The 17,981-nt window shown below is 41.0% G+C and overlaps 1 protein-coding gene across 2 annotated transcripts in view; it reads right to left on the bottom strand.

Moving 5' to 3' along the window:
• LOC114564806 (laminin subunit alpha-3) overlaps positions 1–17,981 on the bottom strand; it is a 57,396-nt gene that overhangs the window by 16,239 nt on the left and 23,176 nt on the right. For both annotated transcript variants that reach the window (XM_028592386.1, XM_028592387.1), the window contains exons 15-41: positions 17,676–17,810; positions 17,402–17,454; positions 16,828–16,927; positions 15,874–15,926; positions 15,618–15,723; positions 15,391–15,490; positions 15,119–15,275; positions 14,019–14,157; positions 13,656–13,798; positions 13,364–13,467; positions 12,754–12,910; positions 11,729–11,892; positions 11,473–11,581; positions 10,054–10,151; positions 9,001–9,199; positions 8,723–8,849; positions 8,277–8,425; positions 7,667–7,782; positions 7,188–7,399; positions 6,872–7,076; positions 5,764–5,908; positions 5,527–5,667; positions 5,021–5,182; positions 4,292–4,393; positions 4,110–4,193; positions 3,226–3,456; positions 202–315 (exon numbers count right to left, since the gene is read on the bottom strand). In XM_028592386.1, coding sequence (XP_028448187.1) covers positions 202–315; positions 3,226–3,456; positions 4,110–4,193; positions 4,292–4,393; positions 5,021–5,182; positions 5,527–5,667; positions 5,764–5,908; positions 6,872–7,076; positions 7,188–7,399; positions 7,667–7,782; positions 8,277–8,425; positions 8,723–8,849; positions 9,001–9,199; positions 10,054–10,151; positions 11,473–11,581; positions 11,729–11,892; positions 12,754–12,910; positions 13,364–13,467; positions 13,656–13,798; positions 14,019–14,157; positions 15,119–15,275; positions 15,391–15,490; positions 15,618–15,723; positions 15,874–15,926; positions 16,828–16,927; positions 17,402–17,454; positions 17,676–17,810 — 3,605 coding nt within the window. The remainder of the gene's footprint in view (positions 1–201; positions 316–3,225; positions 3,457–4,109; positions 4,194–4,291; positions 4,394–5,020; positions 5,183–5,526; positions 5,668–5,763; positions 5,909–6,871; positions 7,077–7,187; positions 7,400–7,666; positions 7,783–8,276; positions 8,426–8,722; positions 8,850–9,000; positions 9,200–10,053; positions 10,152–11,472; positions 11,582–11,728; positions 11,893–12,753; positions 12,911–13,363; positions 13,468–13,655; positions 13,799–14,018; positions 14,158–15,118; positions 15,276–15,390; positions 15,491–15,617; positions 15,724–15,873; positions 15,927–16,827; positions 16,928–17,401; positions 17,455–17,675; positions 17,811–17,981) is intronic.

Raw genomic sequence — 17,981 nt, 5'->3', positions numbered from 1 at the left:
CATATCAAATAGTGCTTTTGATGTGGCCCACAGATGTATCATGAAAGGTGAAAGGTCTAGACTCTGATTAAACTGTGGCTCACACTGAAGTCAGCTGGGTGAAGTAATTGCTCTTGGTTTTAGGTATATGTGTGGGTGTTTACTATATACCTGTGGTCGTGATGTCCCTAATAAGGGTTGAAGGTTAAGTGTATTTCTTACCAGGCATCTCCCTGTCCTCCCTTCACACTCATCAGCCAGACCATTGCACTCACAGGGCACACAGCGGCCCAGGAAAGGCCCACTGCTATCTCTATAGTAACCAGGAGCACATTTCTGCAAAAAATAAATATATATACATAAATATATATATAAACATGATTACGCAACCTGAAGTTACTGCTTATTTACAAGTATAACTCACATACCTAGGTGTACCACTGTAGTATACTAGTATATCTGACTAGTATATCCACTACCATGTTAAATGTTATATAATATATCATGATAGAGTATCTTTTCTGGAATTAAATGGTTTTGTTTTTTATTCATAAATTAAATAAAACCAATTAACAATTAAATGTTTTTGTCTCATCCAGTGAATTAAATACATACAAAATTAAAATTGTTCATCACAATGGTGTAAAGATTCCTGTAAATTCAACATTGGTAAAAAGCATTCCTGCTCACTGATTTGTAACATTACATACATAACAACTACAATTATTAACAGCATAAATGTAAATAAACACATTTCTATCTTTTTAGGTTATATACTATCATATTGCCCAACCTTGAATGATACCATGTACAAATGTAGAGCAGAGAGAACTTAGAAACTGTAGAAGCAGCACAGCAACAAACTTGACCTCAAATGAGTGTCATTAACAAGTAACATTGAAGAGCCAAAGCATGCCCTTTCCTTTCAGAGATAACACTCTTCAAGTCACCACCAATTCACACCTGTGACGGTGAGAAGTGTAACCTACAGCTAAGGTGAAACAACATCCCTTCAACAACAAGATACATCACATCTTCACAGATCTTTTACCTGAATCTGAAAACTGGAAGCACTGTCATTAACAGGATAGCGAACTGTCTGTCCTCTGTCATTTACCAAGGGGTAGCGTACCCCCTGGGTACCTTCATCATTCAATGATGGATACTCTATCTGCTGAGTTCCCTGATCATGAAGAGAAGGGTTCTGTATCCTTTGAGCCCATCTGTCATGGTGTCTGGCGTAGCGGGATTGCTCCCCTCTCTCTCGGGGCCTGTGGCCGGCGCAGCAAAGTCCAATCAAAGTCCAGCACAGCAGGGTCTGTAACAAAACCCCTGTATGCCGCCGTCTATCCATATGCGTATCTGACATTCCTAACGTTTAGTCTGTGTGAAATAATGCTCCACTCTCCCCTGCTTCAGCCTCTTATACACACACACACTCACACTCACACACACGTACAAAAAGAGGACACGCCCCATCTCCTACCTGAGTCAGTCTTACAGATCAGCATGAGTGTATGCAGGCACACAAGCACACACATGCAAGTGCTCTCTCTCCTTTTTTCCTCTCTCTCTCTCACACACACACACACACACACACACACACACACACACACACACACAAAAATAGCTTGAGACACATTGAGACACTCAAGTGTTGGTGCATGCACACACAGGAAATCCACTATTAACATTTCTGAATAGAGAAAAAGAAAATGACAATATTATAAATGCTGCAAGGGTGTGGTGACAAAGCATCTACTTGGAAAAGCAAGTTAAATATGTATTAATATTCTGTAAAATGTTATTAGTGTGTGTGTGTGTGTGTGTGTGTGTGTGTGTGTGTGTGTGTGTGTGTGTGTGTGTGTGTGTGTGTGTGTGTGTAGTTTGTAACAGTGTTTGTGCAAGCATACTGTATGTGACAGAGGAAAGTCAGACAAACTCAGACAACACAAACAACAAACTCACACCTGAATCACGCTCCTTAAACACACGACAGACACAACTAGGTGTGTCGGGTGTACTGACACACGCACACTGTCGGTACACTCAGGTGAACGCACTCAGGTTTATGAATAACAGCGGTTTGCCAACTGCCACACCTCGTGTGTCAAGGCGAGGTGCCTTGTCATACCGCCTCTGGGCACATATAATCAACTTCCTTTAAACACTCCCAATTAGACCTTTGCTCATGTATACACACAGGTTGGTAACCACATCTATATGGCAACAGTACTCCAACAAACAAGGACAAAAAATCTTGATATTACTGTTTTTCTCCACTAATAAATGCTCTCTGCTCAAAACCCCTTTTAATTAGTGGTTGCTACATTCTCATTGTTTAATTAATTAGCCTCCGTGAGCAAACATGGTACAATCATGTGTATACAAATCAGATCTGATAAACACTAACACATATCAGCATCATTCCCATTATAAAAAGAATTCCTAATAATAATAATTTCCTTGGCAACTACATCATGGTTGTTTGCACTATGTTTCTGTGAGCTGTAGCCACGCCAGTGATTCTAGCTGTATAATCACTAATTTAATGTCTGCGTGATTGTGCATCATATCCCAGCCTGGGGCTTCACAATTTGGCTGGGAAGCTCCCCGGACGGTATTTTCCATGACATTCCATCTAAAGTGCCTCAGCTGATGAATTTTTCTTTAGGGAAAGGGTGTGGTACTTGGTTCAGGCGTGTCAGAACACCCTTAAAATATGAGGAGGAGGTCCAGCTCTTTAGAGATGACAAGATTCCATTTCAATCAACACCTTGCTTCACCCTGCTTGTTTTCTCCACTGTTTCTCAGACCTGACAAAATGATCCTAATTTCCCCAACCACAACCAACCAATCTACACACCTACATATTATATATTATAGTATTTCAGGTGTAGAAAATACTTTTTTGAGTATGAAAGTTTTTTTTTCCAGTATGGAAGAGTCAATGCAGTCAGACCTTTCACGTTTTTGTCACCCAAGACAGGATTCGCTAACATGCAAAGTTTTTAACGATGCTACACTTGTCCATGCTTTAAATATGAGCTTGTTTTTTTTCTATATCTGTTGTGTTTGTAACTTATGGAGTTCAGTAAAGACTATCATTTGATTTGCAAAAAAGACACAGGTTGTACAGTAAGAGGGTAATCATAAAATGTTCTAACATTTATCTATACACCTTTTTATTCAAGGAAAAATAAAGACAAAGCAGTATTGCGGGATATTTAACTTTAAACTCCTCACCTCACAGGAGTCTCCAGTGTACTGAGGGGGGCAGGAACAATCTTCCACAGTGTTTCCAGGACTACCAGTCCCTGTGATAGTCGCCCCCTCCAGGCCCACCTCCCCTATGCTGAGTCGTTGGCTCTGAGTAAAGTACAAGGCTCGGATCCTCAGGCCAACCAGACCGGCGAGGACCATCATCAGTTCCTCTCTGGAGACAGGCCTGTTGCTGATAGCATGGCGCCAGTTTCCCTGCAGACAACAGATCAGGTATTTTTTGAATAATTCTAAGAAATCTGTATAGGGGTGACCTAAATCAAAAATCATATTTTATTAGATTTCATATCATATTAAACAATAAATATTATACATGTAGTATATTATGAGATGCAGTATATCTGTTTAACACTTAGATGCAGGACAATGTATTTCAACTATGACTGGCCAGATTCTCTTTAAACTTGGAATAAATACTTATGGTCTCGGAGGATGAATTTTCATGGTTTTGGTGACTCCTTGACCTTTTCTCTAGCACCATTATCAGGATAACATTTTAATTATCCCCCAAAATAACTAAATCTAATGGCAGATTTCTGTGAACTTTAAAAAGCACATGTACACTCCCCAGAAGACAAAGCCTTTTCCATTTTAGACATTCAAAGAATTTTCCACTAGTCACACATTCTGGTCAAAATCGACATCACACAAACATATCTTATAATCAAATTTCCAAGGAATCAACTTATGGGTTTGAATGACCTCATAACTTGCACTAAAAATATAAAAAATCAACAGTGTGTAGTTCATCCCCTATCAACACTTTCATATCATGTGGATGATTTAAAATCACAGCCTAGTGGTGATTTAGATTGTAAGGAAAAAGAAGGAACTGATTTGTACTTTACCTCCAACAGCTGGACTCTGCCCTGGTACAGCCTGTCTGGAAGTGGGACTTGTAAAGCGGTGTGGATCAGGGTCATATTGTGACCCTATAGGGGAAAATAATAAGATGGATAAATAAGCAGTGTTTCCGCCACTGATTAAAAAAAAGAGGTCTAAATGTGAAGAGATATTTAGCACTACGCACAGTTAGCACGACATCAGGTCTCCTGTCTAGGAGAGTCATGCCCTCGCTGGGAATCCCAAAGGATTTGGACTGGTAGGTGAGGAAACCACCATAAGACGACACCTAAGAGAGAGGGATAAAGCCCAAATATCTGTCAGCTTAACTGAAAGGACTGCAGGCATCACTGGAATACAAAAATGAGCTTAAATGAAATTCTGTAACTCTGCAACCTGGGTCTTATTTCACAACTAATAGTCAAGGCCATCATTTCTATCAGTTTATGATAGTATTATATCTTTTAATCTGATTACTAAAATTGTATGGACAACGTATGCAACGTTTCTAAAATAAAAGTGCATGAAAGCAAAAGGAGATAATGCCAAAGAAAAAAAAGTTAAACTGAATTATTTGGACCAAACTATTTGGAAGTGAAAACCCACCTGTGTACAAACAGTGTGACAGGAAGGTGACAGTTAACTGAAATTACAATGCTCAACTACCGCATTGTAAAACTGGGCCACATGCAACAATGGTAAGTGAGGTAGTACAGAAATGTAAATTAAACATTCATTTTTACTTCCAGATGAGTCATTTAAACAGTTTAAAGTGGGAACGCAGCCAGATTGCTTATGTTAGTGAGTTACATTTTCTTTTAATATTACATTTATTTTGGCTTAAATTTTCAATAAAAGCCTTATGAACATTTATTGACACATATTGTCATGGTGTTCTCTCCATTCAATGACTCACCCGGTCTCCCAGGTAGGATGATGGTGCCACCCAGTGTAGAGTTTGAACTGTGGGAGGAAGCTCCTGGATGTCTGCCACCACTGTGTTACTGGCTGTGTTCAGCACAGAGGTAACCTCCTCCTGGTCAGGGCTTTCCAAACGCCAGACCCGCATATCAACAAACTTACAACAGGGAGTATTTAAAGTGAAAAATCCATCCTAAAAGTGTTCTGTATTCACAATTCACAAATGATAACAGACTCTCTAGGCTTGTAACTTATACATATACACATAATATTACAACCAACCAAACAAACAAACAGAGATGAATAACAGAATAACAGAATGTACCCATATTCCAATGAAATCACCAATATGCAACTGTAGGCTGTTTTTCTGAACATCTATATGTGCAGCTAAACAAATAATGTTGTCCACCACATAGCTGCTATCAGCCAGAAAGCTCTGCAGGCATCACAATTCCATCGGTATGTATAGACATGCAGGGGCACGAAAAGCAAACACACCTTCCCCCTGCGTTTACTGGAGCTCTGACACTGGTCAGTCGCTCCGAAGCAAAAGCACCTGGTACAGCCGTGAGGGTTGGAGGGGTCAAAATAGAAGGAACCTTCCAGACAGGTATCACACTTGACGCCACCAATATTTCTCTACAAACATAGCAGTAATAATAGAGAGAAAGTCAGAGCAAGGAAAACAAAAAATGAGGAAGTTTTTAAATCAGCAATTTTATGCAATGAACTCACCTTGCAGAGACACCTCCCTGTGTCTGGGTGGCAGATGTCAGGTGTGACGCCACCTTGGTTACAGTTACAAGGTACACAGTCGGGGAAGCGATAATAACCTGCAGCACAGCGATCACACTGTCGGCCACCAATCCTAGGCTTGCAACTACAGAAGAATACACAGGGACAGTATCTTTAGTCAAAATCTGGATGTGATTTTACAGTCATCACCACTGAGTCAGTATGCAGCGCCTAGGTCTGACCCTAGGTGATGTGGACACACCACGTTGCTTGAAGCTGTCCACTCTTTCCCCAGAGGACCCGTTTATATTAGAGGGGCATAGTTCCTTCCCTGCATCTTCCCAAAGTCCACTATCATCGCTTTAGTCTTGCTGACATTCATGAGTAGGTTGTTTGCCTGACACCAGTGGGTCAGGTTCTCTACTTCTTTCAGGTAGGCCTTATCATTGGTGTCTGTGATCAGACTAAATATTGTTTATATTAATAGTATATATTACTTTATACACAGGAAAACAAAAGAAATGTGTAGAACACAGATTTTCTAAGTTTTTTAAGCCAAGGACCCCTTAACTGAAAGACAGACGGAGCAGGGACCCCCTACTACATATATTGTATAAAATTAAGTTGCATATTAAACTTGGCCTACAATAACGTGTAGAGAAGCCTAAAGCCTTTATACATACCTTTTTATAGAATACTGAGCTATTAAATTAATTGTTGCCATACATTTTATAAATAATGTTTTAATGTTAAACACGTGGCACAGTGAATCCTAAGAATGAAGTGTATCTGTGGATGGCTACCTTACCTATAGGCAACAGTAAGCCTATCACCAGTTTTGTTTTTTTCACAAATAGGCTGATTTATATTTGCCAATAATATGTTAAATTCATGTTAAGACATTTTAGTTGTTTTTTTTTACTTTCAAAAAACCAACAGTAATTTGGTGGCCCCCCTGCAGTAACTCTGAGGACCCCCTAGGGGTCCCGGACCCCCTGTTGAAGATCTCTGGTGTAGAATACTGTTTAATTTACCCCTTCTCCCTAATAAACATTAACCTCCAATCTTAATGAGTGCACATCCTTGTAGGTAGTAGGTTTCCACTTGCCTGCACTGTCCAGTGGTTCGGTCACAGTCAGGCCTTGTGTTGTCTTTGATGCCATTTGGGGAGCATTCACAGCCCTCACAGCCCAGCAACGGATGATAGCTGAACGTCTGACCCTGGCACACATCGCAGGCTGGTCTGACTGTCTGAGGAGGGCAGATACAGCGTCCTGTCACCTCGTCACACAGTCGGCGGCCACACTCACACGCTGCAGAAGGGGGAGAGGGAATAACAAATACATTTTAAACTAACTAGAGGTTAGACAGCGGGAAACTCTCACATTAAAACCAGCACAAGTCAGAAGTAAACATTCACTCACGTCTGCAATAGGGGAAGCTATAGTATCCCATGGCACACTTTGTGCACCGACGACCGATGACATGCTGCCTGCAGGGACACTGTCCTCCAACCGGATCACAAGTGGTCCCTGTAGAGCCAGACTCGTCACAGTTGCAAGGCAGAGCTCCATCATTATAGGCTGCTACAAGAGATCGGGCAGAGTCTTTGCAGAACTGGGGAGAAGTTCTCAGGCTGAAAGGACAGAAAAATTCAAATAAATTCTTTCAAATACAGATGTGGTTTTATACTCTATTATCACAGCTAGAGGGCACCATTTCCAAAACTTCCACTTTACTGTTTATTATTTTTAACTGCTGCACTGGTGGATACATTATATTAGATTATTGGCCTGAAACACTCGCTTAAAAAAAAATATCACCTGCTTAAAAAAAGAGAAGAGCTTATAACCAAAGAAAGAAAGAAAAAAAAGCTTGTTTCGCAGACATGGTGGATACTTACTCAATAAAAAATCCTTCTCCTCTACATTGTTGTATGAAATCTGCAGATTTATCCAGTGGCTTCTCTTTCAGGAGATCTGGGGTGTAACTGCTATCGGGAACCAACAAGATATAATCCTATACAAAGGACACAACATGATAAATGATAAAAACACACAATCTCACCAGAAACTTCCAGTTTGTTTTGTTTGGTGCTTAATATATTCATATCAGTATGATGCAGAGTGATAAACAGATACATGGAGGATTTTAAGGGTTTTTAGCCACATTTTTCTGCTTGGTTTTATGTGAAGAAGGGAAAGTAAAGCAAGGGAACAACAGGCAAGCAAAATAGGTTGGGAAGCTCAGCCTTTAGAAAGCTGCGTGAGGCTGCCAGGTAGAATACAGTCCCTTCATTGTTGTTCTTGGGGATATGGCATAACACTGAGGAGAGAGGACCTCAGCATGCCAGGTACTCAACCTGACTAACTCCAGTACAAAACCAAACTTTAAACATGCAGACCTTACACAGAAGCATGTCTTACTAATTTCTTTCCATATTTCTATCATTTAATACTTGTTTTATTTAGTGGGTAAACACAATTTGGACAGTGTTTGACTTGACCACTGACCAGAATAAGTGTCTTCTTAGGTGGCATGATCAGAGCGATGGTGGGCAGCTGCCAAGAATTCTGGTCAAAGTCAAGGGCAATGCGCCCATCAGCGATCACAACTTCCCTGCAGCCCGAGACTGCAGGACAGAAGGATGCATTTACTGAACCTGTAAGAGAAGAGCAGAGTTGAAGTTGAGTAGAGAAAGAGGAAGAAATGCTAGCATGCTGCACAATAATCCATCCATCCACTAAAGCCATATAGGGAAGTGTATCCAAGGCCTTTGATCATCTTGTCATGACCCCAGCGACTTAATCTGCTCTTAAGGAGGAATCACCCTCTCACTGAGAAGGCTTTCCCAGTCACTGCTGGAGTAACCACGCTTATATCAAATGGGAGCCAATAAACTCTTGAATATGATTTCATTTGACAGGAGTCAGTCTACCTCTTCCTCCAACACACTCACCCTTCCACTCACGCCCTGCGTCCACTCGGACCTCTACGGGGAAGGACGTATGTTCAGCCTGGTGATAATGGACCACAACCACATACGAGCCCGGGATGGGTACTTTGGGAGTGAAATGGATCTCCGTCTGGGGAAAAAAAAGGAGGAAGCTTTAGCGTCAAACAGTCGTGGTGAAATTTAAAATGAATGTAAGGGCAGAGGTTGTTCATTGAATGTCTCCAACTCCCAGCAGCAGGGTCAAGTCCAGAAAAGCTCAAATTATTCAACAAGGTTTTTACCTGAGGGAATTTAAGCAGTATCCCATCACTCTGACGTTCACTGACATGGAACACCCCCGTCTGTCGTCTCCATCTCCAATCCTCATTCTCTCCTCGTTGGGGAGAAACAGCTGGTGCCGAAGATAGCTGTCCATCACGGGCAGCATACAAAATCCAGGCTGAGGTTGGCTTGTCGAATCGCCTCAGAACGCAGTGTCGGCTGGAAACAGTAAACAGCAACAATATGTCGTTACTTAAAGCCTGTTGATAGTGTTTGCCAAGTGCTATTGTAGCAGAACAATGTGGGGGAGATGGCCAGTCAGAGGTTGTGACCAACTTTAATCATCAATAATCCTTTTTTAAATCTTGAAATCCTCTGGTTATCACACACTGTCTCATCAATGTGCAGAAATCCTGACATCACACACTAAATATACACATCTAAGGAAAGCTTTAGTTTTAAAGGCAAACACTGCCTTCAGGTTGCATGACCCCCTTCTTCCTAATTCTACCTCCAATATTTAGTCAAACTTACTTCAAATTTCTCTCTTGGTCAAATGTGTGCTTTTCTTTCCAGATTCAGAAAATCCTGTTCAAAGTGTTTCCTACTTTTAAGAAGATCTAATATTCTGTAAAATACTATGAACTATTTCTTTTTGTGACATATGTTTCTCTTTTGGGAAGGCTTTTTCTACACTGTTCAGAATTGAATTACACAGTAAATGACAGAACACACTGACAACTGTAAACACAAGTGTAACTGTAATATCTAACCTGGTCATTAGGTTTAGAGTAAGAGTAAATTAGGTGTGACAGAGAGTGAAAGGGGAGTTTGACCCTTCAGCCTCAGTTCAGCAGCCTCAGGTAAATGAGCTTACACAGCTGGAGAGATGTGTGCAATCACACCTGGAAAACAGATATGTGTGTCTCCACACTCCAAAAGAACAACACAGTACAGAGGTCTAGTCTTGTAGCATCATCTACTAAATTGCAGCTTACATTTATGGGTGTTAATGTTCCTGCATGATTAATGTTATTAAAAGCATGCAATGTGGTTTAGTCAAGGTGGCTAACCTGTCCTCAGTGAAGCGGCCATGAGTGGATACACACAGCACCTTTGGGTCTACATACTCAATGGAGAACTCTTCTGCAGGGACTGCATACACTTTATACTACAGAGAGAAACAAATTAATTTTAAAGGTCAATGCTGCCATCTACATATTTATTATTATTATATTATATTATATATTTATTTCAGACATATCACAATAAAAAACACACAGAGTATGACATAACATATAAAAATACAAAACCTTCCACAATGTTCAGTGTCTGACATACAGACATGTTTGCCAATGGTTCCACAGTCTGGAAGAAAATCTGACAGAACTGCGTACAGGGTTAGCCAAAACAGTGATTGAGTCATTTTCTGACTCAGATACCCTACACATAAATCTATACTGTACATCAGGTTACGTAAAACAGCAGAGCAGGTAGGTACCCCGACAGTGACAAACATATGGCTTGTACTGGAGCTTCTTGGAGCTCTCCACAGCAGCCTCATGCTGTCATTATAAGCCACTATGAGTTTTCTAATGCTGCCTTGCTTATAACGACACCACAGGTACACAGTATACAAAGGTGTACAATACGCTCTGAAGAGTGACATCTTCACAGATACAGAGCACATGCTAAACTTACGACACAGCATGTTCGCTTGAGCATACAGCCTAGCCTATAGATATCCTTATCATCAGACAGGTCATTTGCAATAATATGGCCCAAATATGTAATCTCACTGCACACCCTAAGTGCAGTGCCAGACAGATAGAAGTCAGTGAAGGTTGACTGTCTGTCTTCTCTACTTCTAATAATAATGATCTTACTCTATTTGGCATTGTATTTTATATCAAATTCAGCACCATACTGTGTGCATATATTCTCAGAAGCTGTTGGAGACCAGCACTATATGGGCTAAAAATGACCAAATCTGCGTACATAAGGTGATTAATTAGTGAGTCACCAACCCTACAACCTGTACCACATACATTTAAAATCAAAGACAAATCATTCATATACATATTAAAAAGAAAAGGAGACAGAATTCTGCCCTGGCGGACACCATTGGTCACTTGGAAGGGGACAGATGTAACATTCCCCCATCTCACTCTCATTGTCTGATGCGAGTACCAATGGGACCCCACTTTTAGACAATTTTAAAAATAATTTCTCATGATCAACACAATCGAATGCTTTAGAAGCATCAATGAAGCACATGAATGAAGGAATTTTGCCTATTATATTTATCTAAAAATTCCTTTAGCGCAAAAATACATAAATCAGTGCCATGCTTTCTTTTAAAACCAAACTGGTTATCAGTAGACAGGACATACCTCTCAAGTCTACACAATAGAATTATCTCCAGCACTTTGGACATAACACATAACACAAATATTGAGCAATTCTAGTTTCTGTGGAAACATTTCCCTCACCAGCAGGAATGACGTAGTGGAAGTTTGCAGTAGAAGCTCCGTCTTGTGAGTAAGCTGCAACACTGTCACCTGACTACTGCTGTCCACTGCCACACTCCGGCACAAAAAGCTGCAAGTGACACACAACAGCTGAAAAGATACATTTTCTACAACTTTCTAGCTCTAAAACACTATTATGTTGTCCAAATTGTAAAGACATAAATCAACAAAATACAAGAAATGTTTTGAAAGCTGAAGCATCAAAAACAGGTCTCACCTGTAGGCACAACTGTAAATGTTGGCCCTGGCTGGGATCTGGCCACCTGACTGGCCACTGATGAGTATGTTGACATTCTGGACAGTGTCCACCTCGCTGGCATACTCCAGGACCAGGGCATATTGGCCAGGACGAGGCACGCGTAGACTGAGTTGGAGCTGCGACTACAAGACGCAGATCATAGAAAGTCATTTTAGTTTATTTGAATGAAGGAATGCTTTAATTAAAGGGATGCTTTGCTGATATTCAACCAACTTTGTATCATAATAACGTTGGTAGTATGTGTACATTAACTATGTTAAACTTCCCTGTTTCTTATCAGTGCCCAGATCTCCCTACTGACAGGCCAGGCCAAATTGTCCTTTCAAATATGGACACAACATTCTGTTACTGCCTATTCCTCGCTTAAAATGTTTTCAGAAACATATTTCAGCTTACAGTTTAACTTTAAGACGAGACTATTTGTTACCAGCAGGCCGCCATATTGATTCTGTAATGTGCTCACAATACGTCACCCACCAGCAGGAGCATTTATTAGTCCGGTGCGGCGAAGTGCATTCTGGTAGTTTTCTACCTTTTGAGCGAAAGAGAATACCACAACCCCTTTTCTCTGTTTTTTCTGGCTATGTAGCACTAATTCGGAAAAAACTAACAAAAACATTGCACCATTCTACTGCATAGACAGCCTACTTTTATAAAACGACACACTTTCCAGCAGTAAAACACTTCTTTAAGAGAGGTAAATAAAAGCAATCAGTAAAATATTATAAAAGCATGTTCAAATATTGACTTAAACGTTTTAGCCTTTGCTAGCCTTAGCTAATTGGAAAGTAGTTCCACAGTCCTGATGCCAAAAGTCCCCCTGCTTTCATTCTGGACTGTGAAATAGTAGATTAGAACCTGCCAAAGGACCTCAGTTTATCATAGCTTTATCTTCAACCTACTCGTGCTTTAAAGGTACAGTACTAAAACCAAACTCAGAATCCAGTAGTAATTGGTTAAAACTCTGTATGCAGGCCTTCTACCTGTCTGCCACTGAGAGCAGCCATTTCAGGGTGATCTGGGGTGGGACGGCGGACACGAGACTGCCTCCTCTTGCGCCCACTGCGGCTGGAGAGTTTTCCTTGAGAGCCGAGAGCAGAGCTGAAGCCATCCATGGCAACATGCTTATACAAGAGACAGCTGAGAAAGATGCATGTATGAATAGGCAGAATCAGCAAGAACAATGAGAGATAATTACACACTTGTCCTGTTTTAGTTGATGTGGAAGCCAAGTCTATCATTGCTTAGCATTCTAGTTAATGCAAGGAATATTTTGGAATTGTTGGTTGCTATCCATTTTGTATACTCTCTGCTAACTTAGTGCATAGTACTTAAAAAATAGGCGATTCCTCTCCTTTCCCTTTGGCATGTAGCGAATCATCTGTCAATTTTAAACCCTCATATTTATCATGATAGATTTCTATAGGATGTTAGGTTACCAAGCCAATAATTGTACATAGAAAACTTGAGGTGTGAGTGTAGTATGAAGAAAATGATGGATGGCTATGAAAACAAAAGCTACCTATGCATGAGTCTTAAGTATGAAACAGAGACACACCTCAAATATTCTGAACAGAAATGTTAAAGACTTACTTTGTATCTCTGTTTACAGTGGGTAAGTATGTGCAGGGCTGGGTAATTTTCTCCTGCAGCAAAGGTGCCTCATAGTAATCCCGGGGTAGCAGCACTAAATAGTCCTGGAGTGTGAGAGTGACACTGTGTACTTTAGTATTCAGTCTATTGTATGTTTGATATTTTCTCCAATGAACAAAAGAACAGAAGGCTCCAATTCATTCCTACATTTTTGTCTTCCTAATGTGAGCTACAATATTAGGATAAGCGGTTACAGATAATGGATGGATTGATGTCTGCCTTATAAACTCACCAGCAGAAGCCCCTCTGCCCTTATGTGAATGATCCATTTCCCAGGGGTCAATGCAAAGGGCTCAGCGAAGCCCTCTCCTGGGACAGTGAGGAAGGATGGGGAGGGACTCTTAGGGAATATTACTTCCTTACTCTGGTCTGACCCTGAAGAACAGCAAGCAGAAATATCTGTTGTGTTACATTATCAGCTGACAGGTGGGACATCAGCAGCATAAGACACATCATGCACCAAGCTTACATATATTGTAGATGACAAACAAAAGGAAATGGGTTGTTTAATGTATTTCTTCAATGTTGGGTTAGATTTGACAATGTTCATGTTCATGAAATGTAAGAGCTGATTTAATGTCAGAGGCAGCCTCACCTGCAGTGCCTTTGTTATTGGTAGCCTTGATGCTACCTGTCACGCTGGTGCTGCTCGGGTTAGTGAACCGCAGAACCACACGGAATAAGTGCTGCCTCTCATCTTTTGGGTCAACATGCACTGTTACTCTGACTTCACTCTGCAGGGACGAGAGTGACACACAGCTGACTGCAATGGCGCAGGTTTGAGTAGACGATGAAGGTATAATGTTAAGAGAAAGGTTCAAAATCATGTCAGGTGGGCAGAGATCTTAAGCAGAGAGAGCGGGTTAATCAACAGACAGCAAGCAGGGTGAAGAGAGGAAAATACAGCCAAAGGATGGCAGGCCCTTCACTTACAGTCACTGCAAGACTGAAAACCCGCTTCGTCCACCACCAAGATCCTTGCTCTCACTCGTGCTCTCCCCTTTCTTTGGGGGGTTGAGTAGCGCATTATAATATGGAAAGGGCCAGGAAAGCCAAGGGTAAGCGTGAGGATCACCTCCGGCTGAAGAGAGACAGTGTAAGTTCTAAGAGAGCTGGGGCCAGATGCATAGAACTCTGTGTAGATTGACGACTAAAATGTTATGTATGCACAACAACAGAAATGTGCATGCGCATTATTTTCGTCTGATATAAAAAGATGCACGTTTGCCTGATTTTTATGAATCTCAATTACTGTGGAGCTGGGTGCACATGCGCAAGCCTCATTTCCACTCTCACAGGTAGCCTTAAAAGGATGTAGAGAACACCCTAAACATCCGTTTGCATATCAATACATTCTCACCGCACATTCTTCCTTCATAAATATCAGTTTATGTATGGGAAAAGGCGTACGCATGGTTTTTATGCGTACCCATCGTTTATACATCTGGCCCCCGGTGTCCACAATCCCACATCAGCCCTGATATAATAGAAGAGTGTGTGCTTTAAGCAGGAATATCAGTGCAGAAGTAAAAGCAAAACATTCATGGTGGCATGACAATAAACTGAAAAAGGACACTATAAGGTTGTTGAAATGGCAGATATTTCCAAAAAACTGCCTGGCCATACTGTAATTTATAAGAATAATCACATTAGTGTATCAAATATATCAAGGTACCAATGTAAATATGTACAAACCTGTGCAGGAGACATTACAGCATAACCTTTCCAGCTGAAATCTGGGAACTCTTGGGAGTTATAACCAAAGCGGACTGGTCTGGCATTTGGTGTAGTGCCATCCTCGACCTCAAACTTCAGTTGATGGAGAGTGGGGAAATAGTAACTTGGTGCTGGCCTACAAGGGGCATGGGAATTTGATGAAAACTTTGTTCTATTTGCATAAGAGAAAATATTTAATGTTAACTTTTGCCTGAATCCTAACATTTTTTAACGCATTATAATTATCTTACTCAGTGCATTGACGGCCAACTACATTCTTCCGACACCAACACTGTCCCGACATCTCATCGCACGCCATGCCAATGGCACCACCTACATCACACTGACAACCTGTCAGGGAGAGTAAAAGTTAAAGTCATTATTTGTGAATGTGTGTGACCACTGACTGAGTACACTTATACCATAGTACATACTATGTAAGTGAGATGTGTTAGTTTAGTTAAGAAGATTGTCTTACCTTGACAGCCAAAATACTGCTTTTTCTGCAGCAGGAAGTATCCATCTTTACAGGTTTCACATGCATGTCCACATGCATTAGGTTTACAGTGACACTGTCCACTTTTCTAAACAAACAGATAATCAGGAGAATATAAGACAAACAAAACTGTGCTTGAGCCGTTCATTCAAAACTCTGTACAATGACAGTTTCATCTGAATCACAATTTGATTAATAGATGTGTATCAGTCACTGCAGGTAATAATGAAATACTCACCTGTTCACACTCTCCAACCCCACTCAGGGTCCCTTTCACATCACACCGACACTCTGGTATTAGAGAGAGTCAGAGAGAGAGAAAAGGGGGAGAGGTTATGAAAGTATAAAGGTGGCTTTCCAGTGAATAGACTCTGATTGCAGGATATTGTCACTTGCATGGGTGAAACACAACAGCACAAAACCCCACAATCTTCACAGATCTGCACATCAAAGGTCCAGAGGAGCTTTACTGCCACAGCTTTCTTTCAACACAGTGAAAAAAAATTCCCCTTAATGTCCAGCCATAGTCCACCAGAGGCATTCTTAGGATATTAAAAGTTCTTTTTTTCCCCTTTTCTTCTTGTCTTCAGGCACTGTGGTATTGACAACATTCTTGTTCTGCAACATTAGACAGGTAGCTGGCAGCCTGAAGCTGTTCCCTCTCTGGCTGAATAATGGGAGCCACCTTATTATTCCCAAAAATCAAGCATTTTCAGAGGATGAAGACAGAGCTATTTTTGTTAGTCCAGAGGTATTGTTTTTAATATGCCACTAGGTACTTATTACTACAAAGTCACAGCATGAAATCTTACAGATTTTGCTTGCAGCGCCACACTCACAGCAGTTAACAGGAATTTGCCTTTATTTCTGTGTTTTTCCTCAGCTCCCCTCTTAGGGACAGGAAGGCGGATCAGGCCTTGTTGACAGGGTTGTGTTGACATATCCACTGGGTAAGAGGGGCCAAGACCCATATCAGTGCCTTGTCAGATTGCTACTGATTCAGTGCAGTGGGAAAAAATGGGGTCAGTGAGCCAAACTACCGGTAATACTCCTCGAGAAAATGGATTAGACAGGGGCACTTTTGGCTGACAGGAGGTCAACTAAGTATTTCCTTTTTTCCTATTTTCTTACATCATTCACAAAATTAAGTCAATAACAGTTTTCCGTTCTTTTTAGATTTCCGGTCACTTACCTATACAGCCACGAGAGTTGTCTGTATTTAGTTTCCAGTAGAGAGGTTTACACCTGTCACACAGGGTTCCCTCCACGTTTGCTAGGCAGCGGCAGGAGCCCTGAAATAACAGACAAGGAATCTAAGGACTGTTGAAACTGGTAGCTACTGTTGAATGCCAGGTTATATTTGTTTAAAATCCAAATTGGTTGAAATCAGTCACCTACATACTGCAGAGCCAGTTTTCTAAATGAGTGGAAATTTAAAGTTTTTTTCCAACATAGGCTATGTTCCAAAATAGAGTGGAGGGACGACCATCCAGAAACTCGTTGTTTGTTGTTGTTTTTCTTCCGCTTTAAAGCTTTAGTGCATAACTTTTTTGATATTAATGAATGTCTGTTACATTTAAGCCATTGCCAAATGAGTTGATACAAAGCTAATTATGACTATCAGCTCCACAAAACTCTCTCTGTATTTCTCAGCATGGCTATGTTCAGAAACTGGTGTCATCCGGCGACTTTCGCACGCAGAAAAATCGAGTAAAGATTATTTCCTCTTCTGAAGAGTCCAAAGAAGTTTATTGAGAGTAACATACCGTTCGAGGATCAGTGGCCTCAGTTCCAGCTTGGTTACACACACTGATGGGGGCTGGAAGCACAAAATGAATCCACAACAAAGTCAAAAACATTAGTAAATTGGCAATTTGTATTGTTACTTTCTGCAGCGGACTATCAAGCATGGCTTAAAGGTAGTAAAATATTTTATATCAAGTGGACATTACTAAACCCTGACACATTAAATAACACTGGTCTAACTGCTGCTCCCAATATGACTTAATTCATGAGTATGATGGTTCCTGATGTGGTTACCTGAGCACTGGGGGAACCTGAGTCCAGAGGCACAGCGGTCACACTGCTGGCCCACCACCCCTGGGAGACACAGACACTGACCCAACAGTGGGTTGCATATGCTGCCGTACGAGCCTTCCTGTGAACATTGGCAGACTGGGGACAGAAACAAGTTGAAGTAAGAACTTCAAATGTAAGCCTGTAGTTTTATCATCATAAGGGTTAGGTGAATCTGGTATGAAAAAAAGGGTTTAAAATGAATCCTGTTTTTTTTCTGTTTTCCAGAATCTGATTTCCTTCCGTGATTCCCAGTTGTCTATTCTTGGG

Source organism: Perca flavescens, chromosome 12 (genome assembly GCF_004354835.1).
Source record: "Perca flavescens isolate YP-PL-M2 chromosome 12, PFLA_1.0, whole genome shotgun sequence".
In the NCBI taxonomy this organism is placed as follows: domain Eukaryota; kingdom Metazoa; phylum Chordata; class Actinopteri; order Perciformes; family Percidae; genus Perca; species Perca flavescens.
Note: the sequence above shows the minus strand (reverse complement) of the source record. Positions and strands in the feature narration are given on the sequence as shown.